The 25,471-nt window shown below is 40.3% G+C and overlaps 2 protein-coding genes and 1 non-coding gene across 3 annotated transcripts; 1 reads left to right on the top strand and 2 right to left on the bottom strand.

Moving 5' to 3' along the window:
• Positions 1-586: 586 nt before the first annotated feature.
• Trnat-ugu lies at positions 587-658 on the top strand. Its single transcript has one exon. It is a non-coding gene; the product is annotated as a tRNA-Thr (tRNA).
• An 11,408-nt stretch (positions 659-12,066) lies between these two features.
• On the bottom strand, positions 12,067-13,850 carry LOC6574501. The gene has a single exon (XM_002000509.3). It carries the CDS (start codon positions 13,763-13,765, stop codon positions 12,155-12,157), a length of 1,611 nt encoding a protein of 536 aa, XP_002000545.1. The 5' UTR covers positions 13,766-13,850; the 3' UTR covers positions 12,067-12,154.
• Positions 13,851-23,980: 10,130 nt separating this feature from the next.
• LOC26528590 (kinase and exchange factor for Rac A) lies at positions 23,981-25,370 on the bottom strand. Its single transcript, XM_015167477.3, has one exon. It carries the CDS (start codon positions 25,366-25,368, stop codon positions 24,718-24,720), a length of 651 nt encoding a protein of 216 aa, XP_015022963.2. The 5' UTR covers positions 25,369-25,370; the 3' UTR covers positions 23,981-24,717.
• Between the last annotated feature and the right edge of the window lie 101 nt (positions 25,371-25,471).

Here is a 25,471-nt window from a genome sequence, read left to right as displayed (position 1 = left end):
TGGAAGGATTAAACCGCAAACCTGCGTGTACTGCCTACCTTTTGGACCAGGCCCTCGGCCCAGAATAGAAGGCCGCAGTGCAAAATAAAACAAAAATGATTCAATGAACCTGGTAACATGGAAAAAGGTAAACATTTCTGCTATAATCTTAGCTATAATCTGAGTCTATGAACATGTGACTGCCCAAATGTACTTCAAGTCTGTGTGGACTGCAAGCGCTAAAAGTGTTGCAGTACGTGTTTATACTTCGGTCTGGGAGCTCTTTGGATTTGTGGCATTAATATAATATTTGTTATAGTCAATATATATAATTTCATGTTATGTTATGATGGAATTAGTTTATTTATAAATATGATATATATTAAGCAGACTTAAAACATTATCAGTTTACCTCTGAAACATCTGAAAATCAATTTTATCTTAAGCACAGTCGAATGCTTTCAAGCGGCACTTAAGCAAATTAAAATGAACTGATTGTTATCTTATTTCAAACAGAAGATATCGCTGGAACTGACTTCAGATATTGCGTACTGATAAATAAAAAGTGTCAATTCTTCAACTTCTGTTCTCTATATGATCGATATGTGCCTCTTTAGCTCAGTGGCAGAGCACTGGTCTTGTAAACCAGGGGCCGTGAGTTCAATTCTCACAGGAGGCAACGAACTGAATCGATATTTTTGGTTAATATTAACAAATAATATTTTAGAGTCTACAAATATTTTTTTAGTTGTCGATATGCAATACAAAATAAAACTTAATAGATTGAAAATAACCCCATTCAATCACCTGTATAGGCGAGCGTGTTCTCGTCACAGTTCAAATGTCAAAGGAGAAAGTGGAAAGGATATGTCACGAGCGCATAACGAATATCCAATTTAGATATTGTGCTCCTTTGACAAGCGCAAATGTTTTACATTTTTAATTAGAAAGTCACACAAGGATGCCCGGGGTAGCCGTGTGCGACATTATCGCTGACAGGACGTCAACGGCACGAGCTACTCGACGCCAGGGGGCGCCTCTTCACACCCCCGGCGCCGTTTGCGGCTCGCATTAAAAGGCTTGGGCAAATACAGCCGCAGGGGGAGGGGATGGGAGTGCGGTTGGTGTGTCGTCGCATTCAAGGACATGTTAAGGATACTTGGGCTATTAGTTGATGTCGTTCGTCGCATTTGCTGTTGTCAAATATTTGCGCAAATGTTTGTGCCAACTGCGACCCGGAGTTCAAAACGTTGTCCGCCATTGACAACTTTTTTGTGCTTTCTATTTGACTTGTTGTTCGCTTTTAATTATGTTGTTTATTTTATCTGTGGCCTCGCATCTACTATTATTTGTATATAATTAAAGTCGCGCTTCAACGTATTTTCTTCATATATTTTATTTCGAATTTTTCCCCGCTCGCTTATCGGCCGCATATATCGCAGTCGATTCGCTGGGCATTCAGCGGTGGCTTAATGAAAAACCAACAATTGAGCCGCATACGCTTTGTTATTAATTAATTTGGCCTTGGCCACGCACGAAATGCTCATTAGCCAATAAATCAGTGTGCACTGCCATTCCATTATCCTTATTATCCTGACAGTGCCCCAACGTTGCCTTTGTTGCGACAACACTGTGGAAATTTGTTTGGCTGCATATCTGTGCTGCCTCTGCTCGGTTGGCAGCTGCATTCACAGGGAGCTGCAGTTAAATATGGGAAAAGCTTAAGTTCAGCAGAGATCAACATTTTTAATTCATTCGAAATTCACTTCACATAATCTTTCATAAAGATTTTTCAGTTGCGCTTGCTATGAAAAATTGATAGATGATGTAATGTAAGTTAAAACTAAAATGAAATATTCTCATTTATATCCAATTAAATATGCATGCTCAACCAGCTTATGAGCTTTTGATAACCAATATTATTAACAACTCAATCCAATCGAAAGCCAATTGGCAAAGCTGTCCAACTTCCCAACTGGAATATCAACGCGGGCTCCCCAAAGTATGCAACGGTCTTTTCTGCTGACTAGCAAAACTGTTTGTGGGCGAGACGTGTTGCGGTTGCGACTGGGTGGGGCTGGGGGAGGGCGTAGCAATTTATCATTTTGTAAAGTTTGGCGAGTTTGTTGCAACTTGTTAAGCGGATGCCACAGAGGACAGTGTTGACGGGTAAGCACATGGCTTTATGAGGCGGCGTGGGGTGGGCAGTAGATAACGGTGCTCGAGTCTGAGTGTGGCCGCTAGAGGGCGCCAGTTGGCTGGCTTATTGCCCTGTTGGCGGGACCCCCTTTTAACTTTTGAGCCAGCCAGCTGACAATTGGCCTGCACTGTGCGTCTTTTGTAATTAATTTTGATGGACGACACGTTGCGCTTAGTTGGCTAACAGCTGCGCCCCAGGTAACACAAACAACCAGAACAACTTTTCGCCAGGTCCCCAACAAAAGTTTTTCCAACAGCAGGAGCAGCAGCAGCGGCAGCACCCATCGTCTCTTAATCTGTTGGCTGGTGGGTGGCGAGTGGCAGCTGTGGCATAATTTTTGGTGTTTTAATTCTTGGGTGTTTTTCATTTTTTTCTGTGCTTTGGTGTTTTGGCTGGTCCATCAATGTCTGGCACAGAGACAAAAGCTATTAAGGGAATTAAAAATGCATGAGCTAAAATGGGTTTTTGGCTCAAACCCTGCTGATTGCCGACTGCCACCGGTCGCTTGTCGTCTGTCGATTTGCCTCTTGCACTTAGTTAATTAGAGCCAAGTCTGTGGTCTCCAGTTTGCTAGAGTAACAATATATATTTATATATATTTATAATTCATAGCGCAAATTGTTTACGTCTTGAGGCAGCTGCCGGCTCTCTGTAATTGCATGTTGCAATTGCAGCCGCAACAGCAACTGCTACTGTTGCTGCCGTTTAACTGTTGTGTGTGCACTTGGCAACTATGGGCAACGCCCCTATCGCCCCATCCTCCGCCACCCGCTGGCAAATGCTTCTTCATTTATGTAGAAATTCTATCCCATCAGTGCGCCCATTTGTCTAATTTGTGTGTGCGCTTCTTGGGAATTAGAGTTGAGAAATTATAAGCTCACTCACTCACACACTCGCTCACTCATTCATGCATTCGTTCATTTATTTATTCATCTTGTTTAATTGCCAAAGTCGGCAACTACAAAACTCTCGTCACACTCACAATTCCGCATGTGGCGAAGATCTTTTGTTTTCTATGCCTCTCGCTCTCTTTCTCGCTCTCTCTCTCTCACTAACTCACGTTCTCCATCTATCTGTCTCTCTAACTGTGGGTGCATTTCTTGAATTGTTCTATTAGTTTTAATTGACGTACATGCTGCCTCCATGGCTTGCAAATGCACAATGTTTGATTAAGCAATTCATATTAATAACTTTACTTACATCTCAGCAATGACAGTAAATTTAAAGAATTTAGAAAAAATATATAATGTAAGCTCTAAGAAATATAGCGCAATAGGGTTATGGCTTGAGCTATTATAAATTTTGAAGAAATTTATTTTGGCAAGCTTCATAAGATTTTAGAATTATATTATATTAAATTAATAAAAAATACAATAATTTTTTGTATTTTATAGAAATTTATTTCTCATATATATAATTCGTTATATTTATAATTATAAAAATATTAAATTAATATAAAATAAAAGAATTTATTAAATTGTGTTTCATCAGTTATTAAAATTATAATCTATTATTATTTATAATTATTTAAAACTTAAATTACTGAAGAAATTAAGTTTTATATGCGGCCGAATCATTATTAAATTAATAAATATTTTAAATATTTACATTATTATTGTCTCACTTAGCAGTCTCTTTAAAACATTACTAATACAATATATGCTTGCATTTATTTTATATTTATTTAGATATCAATTTCTTATCCTTCATCAATTAGTTCAATTGTTATTTGATACTTTTCAGGCCAACTGCGCTCAAAGTTGTCATGCATTGCCATTCCCTTACAATAAAATATTTCTTGTCGTTTTTGCATCTCATGCGCTAAAGAAATCTCCCAAAATATTCGAATTCCATACAATGGGCCATGCCTCAGCATTTCTTTTGGCAACATTTCTGGCAAAACATCTTGAAAATATTTGTTTTCTTTTGGCCTTATCGATATGCGTTGCTGGTCAGCTATAGGCCAAGTTATTGATGTCTGCGATCAGATAAAGCCACAAGCAAAGAGAGACAGAGACAGAGAGAGAGAGAGAGAAAGGTAGATGGCGATGCCGTGCCGGCTGCTGCGGCAGCCAGTTGCGGTTGCATCTTGATGTTGTTTTTGGCTGTGGCTCGCGACAACGATGACGTTGCACGTGTGACACTTTCGGCACCGCAAATGCTTCCTCATCATTGGCATAACTCAAGAACTGTGCCATGCTGTTGCCCACGCTGTGTGGAATTGTGGTGATAAGCGATCAGCTGCCCTGAACCGCTGCACCGCTGAACCACTGACGGTTTATGTGGCTCAAGCGGTGCTAAACTTTGTCTCTTTTAGCGGTATTTCTGCATAGTTTCACTCAGACTTCTGCAGCTACTACATAATCAGCAGCTGGCTTCATTATGTGCACAAATTATGTTTATCCGATTACCTGAGCAGTTAGCTAACCATTTGTCCATTTATATGGATGCCCGCACCGCAGGAAAACACCCCCGTTGACTGGCATCTTAAGTAGCCCACAATGTGTGTAAATGTCACACGCCTCTCCAGTTCGCTTTGTTTTCCCGCTAAATTTCCGGCTACTTTTCTTAACAAATTGATTTCAGCTACAACTGGACAACGCCCGACCAAGGCACGATCCTTGCCAGGGGCAGCAGCATATGGCGCATCTTTTACCGTGATTTGCCTCATAGATTAGCCCGATGGCTGCAGCAGCCTCCGTCTCAGCCTCTGTCACTGCTTCAGCCTCAGTCTCTGCCTGCAGATTGCTTTGTCTTTGCTTGCCGCATTGTCATGGAAATGCGTATTGGCTGCAACTGCAAATGCAACTGCAACTGTGCGTCTGCATGCTCTTGGTCTGTTGGACGTTGTCCCCATGCCATCTAGAATGCTATTCTTTGGGTGAAATTTGTATCGCCTTTTCCAAATCTACTTAGCACACAATGGCGTTGAAATAGTCTTATTGCTTTTTGAGTGCTATTTGCCCAAGATTTATGGTTTGATTTTCTCTCTCTCTAGCTGACCAAAAAAAGTAAAGGAATTACAGCATAAGTAGCTAAGCAATTGTGTGTGTGTGTGTGAGTGTGAGGGAGAGCGGGAGATGGGGGGATTATGAAAGACATACGCTCTCTGTAAGCTCGCAAATCTCTAGGCTTGCATACAAAAATTAAAACTTGAATAGTTGAGCTACTTATGAGCTTGGTGAAATTAAGTAAAAATATATTTAGACGTTGAAAAGGAACTAATGTACAGTTAGATATTCCCTATAGCTTTGTGTGTATCAATATATACAGAATTAATTTTATGTTGGCCAGCTAGTTTTTCTATCCATGTCCTATAATGCTCTTCAAAAACTTTCTCGTCTTATTACCAGCCAGACATTCATGAGCCTCGACTAAACATGCTAAACGGCACCTTAACATCCCACTTGTTTGCATTTTGGTATGCCTTGGGTCAATTACAAACGCCTGACAGATGGGTTCAACATCGTGATTTCGCAGAGTTATTCTTTCACCAACTCAATTTTGCGCCTGGCAACAACAGCAACAACAGCAACAATAGCCACAATCGAAGTGACTACCAAACGATATTCAAATGTTGTCAAAGTCGTCGATTATTCAAGACGCGGCACTAACTACCGTTCCGAGAATGAACAGTTCAGCTAAGCGAAGTACCTCTATTGCCCAAACAAACACACCCACACCTCACCAATCACTTGGCCGATAAATTTCACAAATCTTGGCATCGCGACGTATCAAAGCTAAAGTAAAGGCAACAGCAGCAGCAGCAGCAGCAGCAGCAGCAGCAGCAGCAGCAGGAGCAGGAGCAGCACCAACAGTATACAATTCTGGTGAAAAACAATTTTTCCTTAGCTGCGTCACTTTGGGCTCTTTTATTTTGGGGCCTGGTCTGCTCGGGTCTGGGCTCTCTGGTTCGTATTTATGGCATTTGCATATATTTTGCATAACGCAATCGATGGCATCGACATGGAAAATATGTTTACCTCGCTGCAGCTACTGCTTGTCTCTCTCTCTCTCTCTCTCTCTCCCTCACACTCTCTGTCATTCTCGCTCTCTCTCACTTTTGCTGGCTCTCTTTCTCTTTGGCATTCTTGTGCTTAATTCGGTGAATACAAGTTACATTTGCATAGCATCGAGTGGGAGATGCGCATAGATTTGCTGGGAAATGATTATGCCAAAGCTTTAGCAAAATTTCCCCCATAGAAAGTTGGCCAAAATGCAAGCAAAAAAAAAAAAAGCAGAAACTAAAACATTCGAAGAGATGCCGCCCTCAAAGCTCGCCTAATGTATTATGTATACATATACTATAAGCCGACATTGGCATACAAAAAGCAGCTATAGAAAAAATGATAATTAAGTCTACTTGTTGTCTATCTACAAATTAAAATCTAAACAAGATATTTTTCATGTTCGAGTCAAATTTTTGCGACTACAACTAAAACGTGCGCCCCAAAACAAAGTTAGTAAAGCGGGTGGTACGCTGGCGGCTGGTGGGGCCGGCGCTGTTGGGGCGTGCAATGACGACAAACTCGAGATTATAAATATTTAAAATGCAGTAGCAAACTTTTGGCACGTTATTGTTTGAATAAGAAAAAAGTTTCTTGTCTGCCTGCGATTTTTATCAAAAACAATTTTTAATGCGCGATTTCAGATACTAAAGCAAAAAAGCCTTCACAAAATAAAAATAACTTCAAGTAAATAGATTTTTGTAGCGCCCTCTGCTGAAATTCAGTAGCCGGCAGTTGCTTGACCCGCAGCTGAACTCAAATCTTAAGCAAATTGCAATGCTGCAGCCGACTCGATGCAATGCTGCAGTGGCTGCAGCTCAACGATGATTGTCTTTCAAATGCGAGCAACAACCGCAACAATCAACAGCAGCAGCAGCAACAGCAACAGCAACAACAACAACGGCAGCAACAAAATAAAGTCATGTTGCTGCAATTGCACTGCAATTGCTAAGTTTGTTCAATTTGTTAGTTTAGCCAAATAAAATAGACATTAATTGAACCCGGAATATCTGAACTTCATCTCAATCATAATTTAATTAGCTAAAAGTTAAGTCTAAATCAAACTAAATAAGGAAAGTAATAAATTAAATTTTGGTGAACAGATTAAGGAAAATAAATTTGTACTTATATATTTTAATAAAATTTAAAAATAAATAAAATTTCATATCTGCATGTATTATATATTAATTTAATTTATTATTTTGTATTCAATATAATAGACAAATTCAATATAATAGACAAACAGTTCCTTAATATCTGAATTAATTTATTTGTTGTCTGATCAATTTAAATATTTATTTATTTAAATCAAATATTAAGAATAAAATATCTGATTGAAATAAATCGTTGCTACTAAATATTTGATATGTTTTATTTTATGTATTTCATTTTTGGCTTTCTTGCTTTTAAACCTAAACAGAGAATCAAGACTTGATTATGATCCACTCATATGCGTATAAATATTATTTTTCTGCAATATTATTACATTTTCCTTTATTTTCGGGAAATGTAATATGTTCGTTTGGGCATATCTTTACTCTTCTCTTTAATCTGTGCATCCAGCTCATTTCGAAGCAAATTTGCGTGTGGCTGTTGTCGTCATTTGAGTCACGTACAAGTTGCAATAATTTGCAACACGTTCGCTCGGCAAGTGCATGCACATCAACAGCAGCAACAACAACAACTTGGACAGCAACAACAATTGATGCTGCAAGCGTATTCTAATCGAACCGAACAGTTGCGGCGGCTGGGCACTAAATTGGCAACCAAAGCCTGACCAGAGCAATCAACACCTGTCCATTGAGCCACAACAACAGCAACAGGCGCAGCAACAGCCACAATAGCAACAACAATAAAGAGGGCCAGCGGAGCCCTTTCAACGCATAATTTAACGCTGAGATATGAGAGCTGAGCGAGTTCTATTACAAGTTGATAATCCGTGACGATCGATTGCCCGGTGATATCCTTGGCAATGCAATTAAGTAATGTTGCCGACACTCACCGCAGCAGCAGCGGCGGCAACAGTTGCTGCTGCGCGCATGTGTCTGAAATTCAAATTACATTTATTACCAGCACTCTGAGCAGCTGATTTAGTGCACTTACCGTGAGATTTGATTGGGTTTTAGCCCAAACAGATATCTGAACCCTTAATGTTGTTATTAGCTCTTATTAATGCTTGCAGGTCCCCGAATGACATGCGTCTATAGTAACCCTATGGTAGTTTTACACTCCAGCTTTAGTCCAAATCTCTGCAGCATCTGTTGCGCAGTTCCAGTGAAAAACGCGGCCAGATTTCAGCGCAGGCCGCAATCAAAGCTAGTCCGTTGCCTTTCGCACAGTTTCCACACAGTTTTCTTCATCATTTTGCTTGTTGTTTTTGTTTTTGTTCGCTCTTTTTTCTCAATTTCTGCTCGGTCTCACACAGCGCGCAATTGACGCGTGTTGGTGATTGCTATAGCCATAGCCTTTCCCATTTAATGGTGTCCATATGATTCACGGCAATGCGCACCAGGCCAGACGCGACCAGACCCGGCCCGACCAGACCTGGCATCGCCATCGCCATCGCCAGCCGATGCGCCGATGCTTTTCGGGTTACTCAAAAATTCGTTAAATACAATTGGATTTCTTTTGGGGCAGCGCTCGCTGTCGAACTTGATGATGTGCCTGAGCCTGAGCCTGAGTCTAAGCCTGAGCTTGAGCCAGTGCCTAGGCCCATGCCTAGCTGTGGAGTCGTGCTCGAGCTGGGTCTGGGCCTAGACACTCCCCCGCGGCGCACAGTGCACTTCGCCACAGCTAGTCGAGGCAATAACAACAAGTAAGAAGACTGTGGTCGAGCGTGTTAGACTGGAAGATATCCTAGAATATATATTCTTAAGAATACCCTAGCCATATTATTAGATATATTTATCTCGATATTTAAAATCATATAGTAAAATAAATAATTCCGATTATTATATAAAAAAAGACATATATTTGAGCTCTTCCCTCTGTTACAAACTTGTGTTCGAAAAACATCCCACCCGTTTTAGCAAACTCAGATGGACTCGTGGTAGAAAAAGAAAAACAATTGCAATTTTCAACTAATGCTTATTGCTGGAAATCAGTTTAGAAAAGCTAAAGGAGCGAGTGTATGTGGAGTGTGGAGCCAGAGCTGTGCGGCTCCGTTGCCCGAGTCAACTCACAGTCGGAGTCGCCGCAGAGTCAACGTCACAGTCACCTGGGCTTGAACTCTGCGCTGTTGTTGTTGCACTCCAAAAGGTGAGTCCAGTCCACTAAAAGTCGCCTCTTTGATGAAAACTGTAAATTTACGAACTTTACTTTAATCACCAAACATGAATCGCGCACAGCATGCAGCAGCAGCAGCAGTCGCAGCAGCAGAGGAGCAGCTTGAAGCATGCAGCTCTGAAGCATGCAGCAAGCCGCATGCACCTTAAGAGAGGGACAGAGAGGGCAGAGGGAGATAGAGACAGAGCGCGAGTGAGCGCAATAGACTCCAATCTCTTGTTGTTGTTAGTATTTCAGCTTGAATCAAATTTAGCTGAGTTTATATGGCTGCGAAAATCTCGGCTCATTTATGAGGCATCTGCTTTGCCTAGAATCTTTCATATCTCGTTAATTTTATGGATCTTTTATATGGGAATACCCCCAACATTTTTGAGAAATTTTATATATTTATTATGCATACAACGAGAGAGATGCAGGCACATCTGTGTTAAATAATTAATTTAATTAACTTGTTAAAAAATTGAATTATTTATTTTCATAATTATTCTAGATTTTTTGAGTTTTTTTTAACTATAAATAAAAATCTTGATTGCAGTATTTTTTTTATATAGTATATTTTTCTTTATATAGTTTAATATATTTAATATATTTTTGTTGTGTACATGTTTGGGTATTTTTTTCATTTTATTTTTCTTCAATGCAATTATGAAGACTTTTGTATACTCTACCAGGTATATAAGTTCTAAATCGCAGCAAAATAAGGAATTATAATATATAATAATTATAATTTTCTTAAAAAAAAAAAAAAAAAAATAAATAAAAATTTGTGCCATTTTATTTTCTAGTAAAATATGAAATTAATCAACCGTCAAGCATTGCTCAATTAAATCTATAATAATTAAATCAAATTATTTGATAACACATGATAACATTATGGAATATTTTACTACAGAAATCTGGTAGAACAAAATGAAGTTTATAATTTTTTTAAGTCTGCTTAATATTTGCCGAGAATTCGATTTACATTTCTGACGATTTGATCTCATCAATAAAAATCTCGCTGATAGAGTATGCAAATGTCTTTCACAGCTCGCTTAAATGTTTATTCTTGGTTATTTTATTTTTATTGGGCAACAAGATTTTGAGACGTTGCATGTTTCGAGTCGTCGCTGAGGCTGTAGAAATATTTCTTAGCATTTCAACATTTCAACGCATGTTGAGAGTTTTGTTAGCTGTCGTTGTATTCATGTTTTGATATGGAACGCGCCGGGATCCTCCTTTGTCTCCGCCACTGGACGAAGACGAGGACGACGAGACGGCCAACTGGGTGCAGGAAGGCGCTCATTGACTTTGCCCTCAAAGTTGTCATTTGGACTGCTGTGCGGCTGCTTCCGAGTGACTTCTGGCCCGATAAGAGCGGCGTGGCAGGGCGACGGGGAGTGGCGCGGTGGAGCGCGTTACCAGGTTGAGATTTAGGTTCAGGCTATAGCTACGGGGTCGCAGCATGTTGTCCAGTGTTTATTGTGGCTGCCTTTTTGTCTTGCTTTCGGGCCGTACATACTTCTGGTCATTCTGGGCCCGAGTTTTGTTTGTCTTTTATGTTTTGTCAATTGCATTTGTTGCCATCTCTTTTCGCTCGAGTGCCTTTTGTTGTTTGCCATCTCTCTCGGCCTGCTCCCGGGCCTTCTTGTACAGCTGATAATTTATTGCATCGCTTGTGCCAAAAACGGTCGTGTGCCTGAAAACTCTCGAGTCTGAATAGCTTCGTCGATATGTAAGTATATATATAGGCTATATGCGGGACGGGCGCAACACCTTCGCATAGCATCTGTTGGGCCAACAAATCAGGACAACAACAACAACTGCTGCTGCTACTCCTGCTGCTGCTGCTTTGGTAGCTGTTTCCATTGCCCAGTGATTTGGTCACTTTGTTGATACAACTTTGTTCGGGCTTGTCTTATCCTTGCCCGCCCCACCTCCACTTTTCCCGTCTCGCCTCACAAATGGCCAACAATGAAAACAAATGAAAAATTCGTTTTGTTTCCTTTTGTTTTGGGTTTGTGTTTTTGTTTTGTCGGTTGTGTTCCTGTGTCGCCTGTCGCTTGGAATTAGTAACTACAAGTATGTTAAAAGGTTCATTCATGTTGCGCTTGTTCCGCGCGACTTTTGTCTACTTGCCACCTACCATATACAGCTCCCTGCCATCCTCTCTCCGCTCTCGACAGCCGCTCAATTCGCCTGGTATCAGTTTCATTTGGTTTGCTTCACGCTTGGCTCTTGTCTGTAAATTGATAGCCACCAAATAGCTGGCATATTTGACTCTGACTTTGACTTTAAATTCGGTTTGTGCTTGTACTCCGACTCGATGCCGGCCAATTTGTAGTTCATTCGATTTAAGTTTATTTCGCTTCGCTTTTTGTTCCACTCGGCCGTTGACTCAACGTTCTGATGTCCTTTAAAAATTGTAATAAGAGTAAATAAATGGCAAATGGGATAGTTTTTCTGAATAATGGAGGATAAAGATAAGGTTTTTATTTTTAAATGTTTGTCAGTATGGAAAAATTCTAACTATGCTTCGGATATTACTTTATTTTATTTTATTTTTAAAAACTTATTTATTAAATTAATTTTTAAGTTATTAAATAAAACTAAGAATTTTACTTTATTAAATTATTTTTAATATTTTCACACTATTCATATTATTAACTTATACATGAAATGTCGGCAAATTTCTCCAGATTATTCAGGATTGTGGCACCTGTGCATAGCTACTGGAAAATGCATTGCCATAATATGTACTACCAATTCGGCGTGGCTTGAATTGTGGAGTTTTATGGTTTGCATTTGGTTGCTCGCTTTGGGCCTTGACTATACCAAAGATGTATTTGGCATTGCTCTGGGCTTCAGCTTGATTTTGACTAGTTCCCTCGTCAAATTCATAGATCTGAGGCGGCTGACGTGGTTTGCCATTGTAGATTTCAACGGACTTGCTTAGCTGATCGTCGGGCTTTAGTAGATCCTGCGACTTGTTCGCAAGCATCTCAACCAAGTCATATGTCAAATCATTTTTATTGTGCTGTTTCGTTTCAGATATGGAATCCTTATCATGCTTGGATGGGTATGTCATGTCATTTATGTAAAAGTCGCTGGATTTCGGCTCTGCTTTCGTTGCAGCATTTTCATATATAACGTTCTTCAGCCTTGGCTGGGTTGCTTTGATTTGATTGCCGTAAGCCAGATTAGGTTTGCCGGACTGTGACGGGGATGTCTTACCATACACGTAATATTCTGCCTGGCTTGGATTTGCACTAGATGTGGTATAGCTCCTTTGGCTTGGCTCGCTAATCTTATAAGACTTAGCTACAGGCTGAGCTACTGCACTTGAGGACTTGTACTCTGGGCCCTTCTTCACTTCAGAGCTCTTTGGCCTTGTTGATTGTCTTTCGCAAACGGACAACTTTGAGTGTAAGCGCTGTTGAGCGACAATTAGGTCTTGCAAGCCCTTATCAATTAAAGCTACCTGCTGCGGACAAAAATTCTTGACAGCCTCGGCTATTTTGTGCAGTTGAGAGTTTTGGGTGAGATTTTGATAAGCCAGTTGGAGATCCAAGGAATTCAGTTGGCCTACAGCTGCCGTGGTAGCTTCCTTGATCTGAGCCACATTCTTCAGCTCCAGCTGAATATTCGATTGTGAGTGGTTCAGACTGCTGAAGGAGTGATTCAGACTCTGTATACGGGGCAGCAGGGCGCTAGAGACAAGCTCGGTTAGCTGCAAGAGATTTTTGTCAATGCTCTCTGTGCTATTGAGCAGATGTTGTTGATGAGAGTTGAGCTGGCTTTGCAAGCGATTGATCTGCTCCTTGACGACTTCTTGTTCCTGTATCACATACTCAATGTTGTAGGCAGTTCGATCCATCCTAGTGAGCACTGCATGAGTCATTTTGTTGAGCTTCTGTAGAATTTGTTGCGTTTGATTTTGCGCCAATTCGCTAGCCTTGGCCAGCTGTTGTTTCGTTAGATTCAGCTGTGGCAGCCTATCGATTTGCTCTTGCACATTGACGGCCAATTGGCTTATAGCATTCCCAATTTCATTCAAGAAGGCGTTAGAAGAGTGCATCTGGGCTGTGTGGTCTGTCATTAAATGAAGTAGCTGATTCTCAATCGACAGTTGTTTCGATGCTGTGGTACTTGCAAGGCTTTCCGCTGACGTAGCATCCTGTGAAAATGCCGACACATACTCATTTATGGTCACATCCTGTGAAAGGGTCGACGCCTGAGAGGGTCGTCCGGTCGTATGCTGTGCACTTGTTGCAATTATACAGCCAAGCAGCGCACTTATTAAAATGAGTTTCATCTCTATGCAGTTGCTCTACAAACTAAGCGCTGAACTCTAATGATGCTTCGACTGCGCTTAAATAGCATTTGGCACATTTTGTTAAATCAAGCTTGGTTTACTATCGCCTGTTGAGCTTCGCTGCAGCTGTTTGGCAAATGCTCTAATTTTCTTCTTCATTTCTGCTATCATTTTTGCTTGGGAGCATTGTCAGCACGAATTTGTTGACAAGCGCAGCTGCTTGACTCTAACTGTTTCACATAGATAAAAGACTTGTTTGAATGAATATTGAATTATCAATTGGCGAATGAGATTGTGCATGAGCGCTAAGTTTGATAAAACATACATATATATATATATATATTTAAATTAAATTTAGAAGAGATATTATGTACTAGCTACATATAAGCTGAATCTGTGTTAGACTTATGCTTGATTGCGCTCTTAAGTCTGATTAATATTAATATAAACAATTTCCTCATTATAAAACAGAAAATTTTCAAGCACAAGCAGTCACCTAGCCAAATGCATAGAGGTTGCTTTCATATGCTTTGAGGCTTCCAAATAATATATAATTATTATAGTATATAATTATAGTAGTATATAGAAGGAAAGAATTCGAATCCAGATTCTGTTATATTTGCTATAAAATTGTATGATATTTCCTCATTAGAGTTCTACTTCCGATATATGAATATGTTTCTCTCTCTTTCTCTCTCAGCTTCCATTTCATTCATTAAGGCAACACTCAAGAGTTATTTACTCACATTAGCCGCCTAGAAGTCAGCGCGAACAACATGAGGGTCACGCTCAAAGTCAAATTTTAATGAAAAAGTGATTCATCATTTAAGCATCGAGCATCGGGCGACATTGTTAGAGCAATTAAGAAACGGGGTAAACGAGCAGCAGCAGCAGCAGCAGCAGCTCATGCCGTCGATCGGCTCCCTCATATCTCTCAAATGGCATTTCATAATCGGAGCAACGGGCGACCCCAAATGTGAGAATGTTACTCGGCCAACAATAAGCGGGTCAAATTAGAATAAATAGTTATACAAACAATAAGAGACCCCTTTAACATGACCGAAACGCACTAAGAAAGCGATAGAGAGACAGAGAGAGTGAGAAAGAGAGACAGCACAATTATTGTAAGAAATCAAAAAATTAAAAATAAATAAAAACGAATTGAATAATTTAGGTCAGCTATGTGAGAATACCCATTGATGATGCGCCGTCTCGGATACTCGAATCGTTTGCTCGAGGGTGGCTCCTAAGTAATTATTCATTAATTGCATGTGCCCAGAGGCAGCTAGGAATGTTCTCTATTAAAGTATATGAAAATATTTTGAAAATAGACAAGGCGCAAGTGCGGCCGAGCTGCTCGGCTCCCACTTATGCTGGTTGACATTTAAGCTCATTTGATGAGCGGCACGTAACAGCAAAAAGCTAGGGTATTCCGACTGCTGGCTGGGCTACACTGGTTCGCCTGGTTCGCCTGGTTCGCCTGGGTGCTGGCCGCATGTCGGGCAATGCAATTATACATTCATCTAGATTATGACACGACATGCAAGTTCCGATCGGGCCTTCAGTGTCTTTAGCAGCAAATGAATTTGTACTTTGCCACAGCCAGAGTAACCCATTGTTGTTGTTGTTGCTGTTGCTGTTGCTGTTGTTGCTGTTGCTGCTGGTTGTTGTGATAGCACACATTTTGCTGGCGTCGACGGCGGCACGCGATTTAGCCGCGTCGCGTAATTAATCGTCAAATGAGTTTAATTGTTTATGTCTTTTATGTGAGACTAGAGCTTCCTACAATGTCGCATTGCCTCGAGTGCCTGCCCAGATCCCAGATAAACTCATACATATAGATTACCTCTCCCTTTGCCAGGCAACCGAAATTAGAGCAAACAGTGCGACAGCAACAAATAGCCAGCTGGTGAGACATTATGTTATCTGATGTACACATGTATATAAATCTAATGTTTATATACGTGAATATGTTTATATTTTAGCAATATCTAAATGGAATATTAAAATAAAATCTAGGATTATTAGGTCTGCAAAGAATATTCATTTTAAACACATTCTATTCAATAGTTAAAAGAGAATATCAACAATTCTACTGCCTCCTCTTTATCTAAGCATTTTTTCATACTTTAAAAATATATGAAAAATATCAATTAAGTATTTTTTTTTAGAGTATATATAACAACAAGTTCGTTAGGCAGGCTAATTAAAAACAAGAAGAAAACAATCAGCAGCTATAATTAGGAGCTGAAAATTAAAAATTGTGGCCGCAGGTTATGCAACAAATCTTGAGTCTGGTAAACCTTCGGCCTGGCCAGGGGCTGATGTGGGCGGGGCGGAACATACGCCGAGGTTATTCATCATCAGCCAAGTGCAACCACTAGACAGGACGTGTTCCGGCTGGTAAATGGATGAGCTTTTCAGCCACTGCTGCCCTTCCAAAGGGAAACGGGGCTCTTCGCCCTGTTTGGCCGCTGATTAAAACAGAAACAACAAAATTAACCAAAAATTTGCATTTTAATACAAAAATGCGACGAAACATTTATTTTTTTATTTTTTATTCTGTATTCTTTTTGGAACTGGCTGGGGCGAGCTGTGAAACAAAGAGCGAAGCTAATAATTTTATCAGTGGCAAACAGTTGACAAAATCAGCATTTTTGTTGGGGCTGAGGTGGAGTTGCGGCCGTGGGGGGAAATGGAGTAGCTGGCCGCAGACAGGAGCTGCATCCGTTTAAATGAACTGTTAAAGCGGCCACGCAGCAAGGACATTTGTCTTGGCGCCGACTCCAAAAGGGAAACTGCAGATTTTCCGCGTGCTTTTCTCCACTCACACAGTCATGGGGGAGGGGTGAGGTGGGGCAGGACTCTATGCACAGCGTGTGGCTTAGAGATTATTAATCATCTTTTGTGCGTATCTTTCACTTTTCGTATGCCTCATTGCTGGTATGCTCCATGCCCCACGGCCTACGCCCTCGCCCCATGCCACTTTTGAACTTCTTTTTGCGTCTTAAGAAAGTTCGCCAGGATATCCTTTTCTATGAAAATGATTTTGTCTTTACGTGGGCGCTCTTTATTCTTAGTAATAAGATTTCAACTTGCTTCTTATGCATTTCGGTTCATAAATTACATGATTTACATAAAAACGAGCAAGTTAATTAGGTTTTTTTAGATCTTTCTTAAAGATAAGAACTACTACAGCTAATTAACCTTGTATATACGCATGTGAGTGGGGAGAGTAGAGGTTAATTGAAAGTTAGCCGAGATATCTTATATATTAATTATATGAAATATAAATTTATATTCCATTTCCTAATTCGTAAGCTAAACTCCATGCCTTGACTGCTATTATAAGAGAGTTAATTTTATCACTTTCATGACAAGATCGGAAATCATTTGGCATGGTCTCTCTAAGCAGAGCTTAGCCTGTTTAAGTTCCCCTTCGGCTATGCGTAATAATACATGATTTACATTAGTTAACTGACAGTCCAAAGAGCCAAGCTAATAGAAAATTGTTCAGGCTAACACCAAGGTGGGCTACCACATATTCAGTTGCCACAGCGGCGGGCATGGATGGAAAGGGTATTTGGCTGATTTATAAGTCCGGACACATGCGCAACTACCAAATTGATCGAAAAATGCCGCACAATGCGATGTTGTTGTTGTTGCTGCTTGCCCACCCGTGACCCACTAGGGTAGCCCCTGGCTCGGCTGTAACCCGGCTGCACTCAACTGGTTGGCGTTGAGCTTAAAGCGTTAATTCGTAATTTATGTGTCACACAAATCGAAATTGAATGCCAAACGAAATTATGGAATATTTATCATTTCACACGAGGCGCTGGCCAGAGGATTGAAAGGAGCTGTTGCCTGTGCTGCTGTGCAGCCCGATGGGGCAGGGCGGCGCGGGGCAAAGCCGCTGCCACACCGAACGTTTGTCAATTCGAATTACGAATAACGACAAAGTGCGCTTAACTTATGTGCACGAGGATTGCTGTAAAAAGCGGGGAAAAAACTGCGCAAAAAAAAAGAAAGAAAAGGGTTTGCCGCCATAAACTTGATTTCCCCGCGACTGCGTGGTGGACAATGAAGCGCGCTGCTCTTGGCTCGATCTTGTTGTGGCTCTGTTAGCCGTAAAAACGTGAAATATTTATAAGGTTTGCATACTTGGCTCGAACTGCAGCTTTGATGCAGTGGCAAGTGTTAATTGGAATCAATTTGATAATCTCCCAGGGCACACACACACACGCACACACATTCGATTTTTGTTGTGCTGAGTTCATGATAATTTCGCGGATGCGCGATTTTGATTGAAAATTAACGCTATTTTGCCTTTGGCCCCCCTTGGCCCGTTACAGGCCACATAATTCAAATTGTATTAATTTAAATGCCAATTTATTGCCCAAAAAGAAGAAAGAGAAACGAAAAGAAAACGCCTCCCCTACCCCCCAAGGCAGGTAACAGGTAAAATATGAGCATGCAAAAGTGCATTCGCTTAAATGTAACTGTAACTGGACAGATTGCGTATAAATATTTTCGTATTATTATTTAACAGCAATTACGAAAGGGCAGGAATGTTGAGGCTTACCAAAGGAATGCCAGATCTTAAGACCCTAAGTTTTATGTATTGTAAGTATGACTCGTTGAATATTTATACTTATATATATACTTATAGATTTAAAATAAATATAAATATATAAATATTTTGTTTATACTCTCTCTCTCTCTCTGTTTTAAATCGATACCCTTCCTGCTGTATGAGCAATCAGAGCTATACAATTACCACCCATAACGTATCGCATTGTTGTTGGCCAATTGTTAAGCCACCCGCAATTTATATGGTCCTCAAGCACAGCAAAATGTTGGACTGACATGTCAGGGAGCGCTGATTAACATATTATGCGACAAACTGCCACTGGACACGGCCCAGACTCTCGGAGGCAGAGCGAGAGAGAGAGAGAGAGAGAGAGAGAGAGAGAGAGAGGGCGCATAGAGTGAACAAACGAGAGATAGAGAAGAAACTGTGGCAATTCAACGCCTGTCACTGGCTGTTTGCACAGATAATTCACGCCAGCGCCAGAGCTGGGAGGGAAGGAAGCGGCAGAGAGTTAGAGTCGAGTCGAGAGTTAGAGTTTGAGTCAGAGCCAGTCCCACACATAACCAGCTCCAGTTGCTGCTCCAGCGCCAGCATGGACTGCTGTGTAATTGAAAAAGCTGCCTGCGGGGGCTGGCCGCACATATCTGAAATCTGTCTCGGGCGATGGCTATCAATGTCGGCGATAGGTGAGCCACAGAGAATGTCGCCCGGTCGCCTGGGCCAATTAAGGGTTAAACATTTTGCATATGCAGCCGATGCCAGCACAGATTCTGTCTCTGATTTGCATAATTTTCGGCTGGCTATCTCCGTCTCACTCGCTCTTCGTCGGCGACATGCGCACGATACATTAATTTATGTGGCTCAAAGAGGAACAAAGTGGACAACGCTTGGTGTCCAATTTCATTAGGCACATCAGCGCCTTGCTCCCGTACTCCCCTGCAACTCGTTTTCCCCCCTCCAGGAAGTGCGCTTATGTTTTGTCTAACTGTCACTGAAATGTGTGCTCGTGTGTGTGTGCGTATGTGTGTGTGTGTGCTCGTGTTTTCCCTGTTTTGTCACATTACGAGAATTTACATAAAATCTATTGTAAGCGTATGAAATTGAATACCCCAAAGCGGATTCGGACATGTGGTCCTTTTTTTACAGTCGAGGGGGTGGGGAAGCAGAAGGGCTGTAAGCGTGATGTTTGCTCTTAGGGCCGCAGACGCAATTTAATAATTTAATTAGTAGACCACAGCACCGTCTCGGGCGTAATAAATATCTTGGCAATTTTCATAAGTCATAAATTAGCAAGTGGGGAATTTGTTTTCCAATTATACATATTTCACACCGCATGAACAGAAGAAGAATGAAAAATCGAAATTGAATGCAATTTTCTATTTTAATAATTTATAACGCGTCACAGCCGCTGCAACAAGTACAAATTGTCAAAAGTGTTTTGCGTCTTGGCCAGGCCCACCCATGGCGATGGCCCAGCCACAGGCACAGGCACACTGGCATACGGTACTGGTCGCACTGCCTAACCCGATCCTTGGCCCCGATGCATTGCCACGCGCTTTTAACGAGTCGCAAATTCACGTTGCAATTGCCAGAGTCGACACTGTGAGCGCCCCATCGTAACTTCTCAGCCAAGCAACACTCAAAAGAGCTTGAGAGGGAGAGGAGGAGAGAGAGGAGGTTTCTTTGCAGCTCGTGGCTTGCCCACCCGCCTAGCCGTGGCAGCCACCCAACCAGCCGCTTATTTTTGCGTATTAACGCGCGAAATAATATTTTATTTTGACCATCGTCAAAGGATTGAAAAATGCCCACTAATATCTTTGGGTCTTTGTGACGGCTTTGTGCGGGCCACTCTGTCTGACTGCCAGACACTCTGTGTGTGTGTGTGTTTGTGTGTATCAATGTGTGTATATGCCAGTGTGGCATGCAGTTTGTTGTTGTCTGCTCTTTGGTGTTGCAAGCAACACACAGTAGTTATGCTTAGCCTCAACATATATCTTTTTTTTTTTGTGCCTTTAATTTGATAAATATTTCGTGTGAATTTTGCAAAATCAACAGAAAGTTGCAAATTATTTAAATAGAGGAAAAGTTTAAAATAAACAATGTTTAATATGAATATTTAAGATATGACTAGGTGTGTCTTTATTTGGCTATCTCAGGTGTTCAGAGGTGGCTATCTCAGGTGTTCAGAGGAACTGACGAAGATCTTAAGTCTTTGCTTTTATATTACCATTATAATTTATAATTTAAGCAATTTCCATCTAGCAATAGATACGAAGAGCTGCAGATTCATGTTGTTCGTCAATTCGAGAAATAAAGTTGTTTGCGAAACATAAAATGATTTCAACAATTTATATTTATTTTTATCATAATAGTTTCCTTCATTTTTAATTCAATTCGAGTTATCTAGGTCTATCTTTGCTTAGCACAAAAATATTTATTTATATATATATTTATTTCCCTCATCCCACATTTGGTCATATTTAATTATTTCTCCATATTTTTCTTCATCCCAGTCAAATCATATTTGGCAATTTAATATTAAGTTTATTTTCCTGCATTTACTTCGCATCTCTAAATATTATTTTCATTTTAAACTAAACTAGTACGATCAAAGCCATATCAAAATTTCACATATTTAAGTTTTATGCGAATCAAAATTAGTTGCAGACGGTTAACACCACAAAGTGAGTAATTTCTGAAATTGCGCGGGAGCGTGGTTCACTCTAGGCCATTCTGTGCGCTCGCAATTTAACTAATTTTGCATAACTCATTTGCAGCTCGTAAAGATCATAATTTGCAGTACGAAATGTAGTGCGCGGACACACCTTCGATTCAGCAAGCCGAATTCCCACGTTTCGCAGCTCCGCAGAACGAATCAATCATTTGCCTAGCCAGATTTCAGTTGGCCAGGCGCTGGCTGTTGCGGGGCAAGCTGGGCAGAAATGATCGCCAGGCATGCAAAATAGTTGCAACCGTTAACGGTCTGGCACCGCTTGCGACGGAAGGTGGCGGCACTGGGCATTATCTGGCCAATTGGTCACAAAATCTTAACACCTACAGCGAGTCCAAGGCTGCGCTGTGCTCATCAGCAGACGATCATCTGATCAGAGATGATCATCTGATCAGTGGCGGCCATTAAAGTCAAATCATTTTTCACATTTAGATATTGGCCGCGGGGCAGGCGCACAGAATCTCCCCATCTACCCCCTGCCCCAGCCATCCGCCCGCCGCCCTCACAGACAGTCGGCACAATTGAAGGCAACTCGGAATCGATCCATCCCAAAATTGCCGCGATCACGATTTGGAGGAAATATGTTCAACTGCAGCTCTGTCCGAGTCGCTTACATAAAAGTAATCAAATCAACACCTTCATCAACTCCTTTGGATACGCTGGGCCAAACCGCAGAAGATGCCTTTCTTATTATGCCCTGAATCACTTGAAATTGGCTACGAAGGATATAATGTGTTTGGGCAAGATTATGTAACAGGTAGACGAAAGAACAGCCTAAAAATTAGGCGGATCTTTCTCTCTCTCTCTCTTTATTTATATATTTCATATATATTTCGTTTATATATTTCAAGATTCTCATCATATAAAGGCATAATTTTTCGATGTGAGGTACTTTCTGGTCGAGCATACCCGATCAGAGCAGACTTACTTGCTGTGTGCTGTGGTAATTTGGACTCACGGCTCGAATCGCAGAGCAATCTTTTATTTTTTCCCTCCTGTACTTTTGCTGTACTTTTCAGCTTGTTTCGGTGGCGATCGCCTGTCGATCAAATTGTTGTTTTCGATATCTAATTTGTCATTCGGCAAAAGGCAACGGCAGCGACGGCCCACAAGACAGCCGCAATTTGTTCATGCAACTGGCAACTGGCAACTGGCAACTGGCAATGGGGCAACTGGCAACTGGCAACACGCTGTCTGCGTTGCACGATCCTTTCGATGCTCGATGCTTGGAGCGAAGTAGGGAATCCCGGCATTATGTGCGACGATTATCTTGTCGGCGCGTGAAATTTCGTGGCGTTGAGGAATTGACCTGCAATTGATACCAATCCACGGCAATCCATTACAGAGGCTAAGCGCGCGAGCTGTATGTCTCATTATTGGCAATTTTGGAGCAGTACGAGGAAATTGCCCCATACCCATGTCGATCCATACCCATGCCGAGGGTCATTTGTATAGGGGTCGCGCCGCAGTTGCAGCATGACTGGGGCATTTATTTTGCAGCACATGCAACGCAAATTATGATATGGGGCAAGATAGTGAGAGACTGGAGATATCTCTATAGGCAGAGGAAGTATGCGAGATAGAGAGAGTGGAAGAAGGAGAAAGATATAGAGATATTCTCAATTAAAAATATTCTCTGTTATTTTTTGTATTTTTATTAAATAAAATTAATTCAACTGACATTTGATTTCCATATCGAAATTATCAAAAACAAACGGCCTTTCTTTTCGTTTCAACTAATTAATACTTAAATACATATGTATATACTATATATTTTCGATGACAGCAATCAACATGTTTGTATAATGCGGAAATTTCATGTTTAGCTGTATTTTACGAATGTCAATTCACACGCACACATATGCATATATACACAGACTCACACACACACGCAGACACACATTCGCACTGCCGACTATCAACAGTGATAAGGTTAATATGTATATAAGTACTTGATCTACAGCATATAGCTACGCTGAACTTGGCCAGCTCTACTGTCTGAATGTTTATTGCAATTTATTTACCATTCGGTTGACATTTATTATCAATTAATTTACAAATTTCGCACCTCGAATATTTATTTACACGCGCTCATGCGATGCCTTTTCATTAAGTAACTGCAATTTTGTTTTCAATTATTATTATTATTTTATATATATAAATATATATATAGTTAAATATTATTTACAGAACGTGTTCGCTTATCAGTAATACACAAATTCTTGACTATGAACGAAATGACGAAAGTGTTTATAATGTATTTCAAAATTTTTTTCTTTTTGCTAAATTTAATTTTTTATTTTTATTTATTTAATGCTTTGTACAAAACTTTGGCTGCAGTTATTTGAAAAAAAAAAAAATAATAATAATAATAATAATAATAAAAATAAATAAATAAACAATAATAAAAATAATACCTAAATAAAAACACTGATGCAACAAAAAATTCACACTAAATATTTTGATATGGTTTAACGATATATTCGCTAGATTTGCATAATGAAATGTTAAACAGAAAACCCGTAAAGAAAACAGAAAGGAAATTTCTTTTAAAAACGCAATTTTTTATTATTATAAAATATATAAAACGTTTATATTTATACATATAAATAAAATAATGCTTAGTCTAGAAGATCGTTTTAAAACTGAAAACTTGCACTGAATTGGTATTGCCCACATTTTTTTTTTAATTTGATATAAAAATAAAAAATTAGCTAAATTTTGCATTGTAAATTAATAAAAAAATAAAATTTGTGTTTTTCGATTTCCATAAAGTTGTTACCACATCTTTGAGACATGGCCTGGAGCAGCTGAGAATTTGATTTTCATAATTTCTTTATGATATTTGATTTGATTTTGTTTTACTTTTACATTTTACTTAAAGTAAAATAAAGTAAAAATAAAAAACATTGCTAAAGCACACACAAAATATAATTGCCACACATAAAGTAAAAATATATTTTTGGTATAATTCTGCAAACCACTGGGAGATTAGAGATTAAAGTACACTATAGAACGCATAGAGCTATATGTTGTAGATATAGCTGTCTAATTATAAAGGTGTATGTATATGTATATATATATATTTGTATATATATGCTACAAGAAATACATAAATATTTTGCCTAACATACATTTACATTTGTCTTTTTTTGTTTTTTGTATTTTTGTTAATGTTTCATTGCTTGTGGGAGGGTATATAAAGAAGTTCAGTTTAGTTTAGATTTCATTTGCATTAAAATTAAGTAGAACTCAGTGCCTTTAAATATTATACAGACATAGACGTAGAACTGATGGATGCCCAAAAGAAGAAAACCTGAAAAAATCTCTGAGCGTTTTACGTTCAGGAATTTCAGTATTTTTTCTTTCGACTTTTAGCCAGGGAGCTGCATTGTATCTACAAGATACAAGACCGCATTTGGCTGTCAGTTGTGGGCGCCTGGGAGAAAGTTGAAAATTGTTTATGTACAAGCTACAACAACTAAAGGAGATTTTAAAACAATTAAGCTACACGATTCTCTTTTTTTTTTTTTTTTTTTTACATTTTTCATTAGAGATTTTTTGTTTTGTTTTTTTTTTTTTTTTTTTTTTTTTGTATTTTTTTTTTTTCAATATGCATAAATAATTACACTACTTGACATCCACAATGAGAGGAACTTCACTGATATCGATTAAATTTGGCGGCGATGGCAGCGACTGTTGCTGCTGCTGTTGTTGTTGCTGCTGCTGTTGTTGTTGCTGCTGGGCTGTCGCGACGGTCGTCGCTGTCGGTGTGGACGATGCCGATGACAGCGAGCCCGCTGACGACGAGGACGAGGAGGCGGGGGCCATGACCGCTGCCGTGGCCAGTTGCTCATGGCTGTTGCTGTTGCTATTGCTGCTGCTGTTGCTGTTGCTGGCCAGCAGCAGTCGCTGGTGGTGTTGTTGCAGGCACTGATTTGCATTGACAGCGGCCGCGGCCATCATCATAGTCGCAGCATCGCAGTAATTAGACAGCATTGTTGTTGTGTTCACTGCCGCTGGCATTGTTGTTGTTGTTGCAATTGCTGCTGCCGCAGCGGCTGCGGTTGCTGGTGTCACATATGCAGCAACCGCTGTTGCATTGGCCATATAATCGTTGCTGTAGCCGGCGCCAAGCAAACCGCTGGAGCTCATGTTGCTGTTGTTGTTGCTGCCGTTGATGTTGTTGCTGTTGCTGTAGTTGCTGATTTGCTGCTGATTGCAAACGCTGTGGATGCTGTTGCCGCAGTTGTTGCCGCCGTTGCCATATGTTGCATGCATGGCAGCAACATTGCTGTGATCGTGGCTGTGATTGCCAGCAACAGCAATGCCCCCACCGCCACCGCCAATGACGCCGCCAATGTTGCTGTTGCTGTTACCGTTG

This window comes from Drosophila mojavensis, unplaced genomic scaffold (genome assembly GCF_018153725.1).
Source record: "Drosophila mojavensis isolate 15081-1352.22 unplaced genomic scaffold, ASM1815372v1 contig_231, whole genome shotgun sequence".
Lineage (NCBI taxonomy): Eukaryota > Metazoa > Arthropoda > Insecta > Diptera > Drosophilidae > Drosophila > Drosophila mojavensis.
This window is presented reverse-complemented; position numbering and strand designations above follow the sequence as displayed.

Excerpts from the sequence above, each read along its gene's own strand:
- LOC26528590 (XM_015167477.3), bottom strand. The coding sequence starts at position 25,368 with ATGCATGCAACATATGGCAACGGCGGCAACAACTGCGGCAACAGCATC.
- LOC6574501 (XM_002000509.3), bottom strand. The coding sequence starts at position 13,765 with ATGAAACTCATTTTAATAAGTGCGCTGCTTGGCTGTATAATTGCAACA.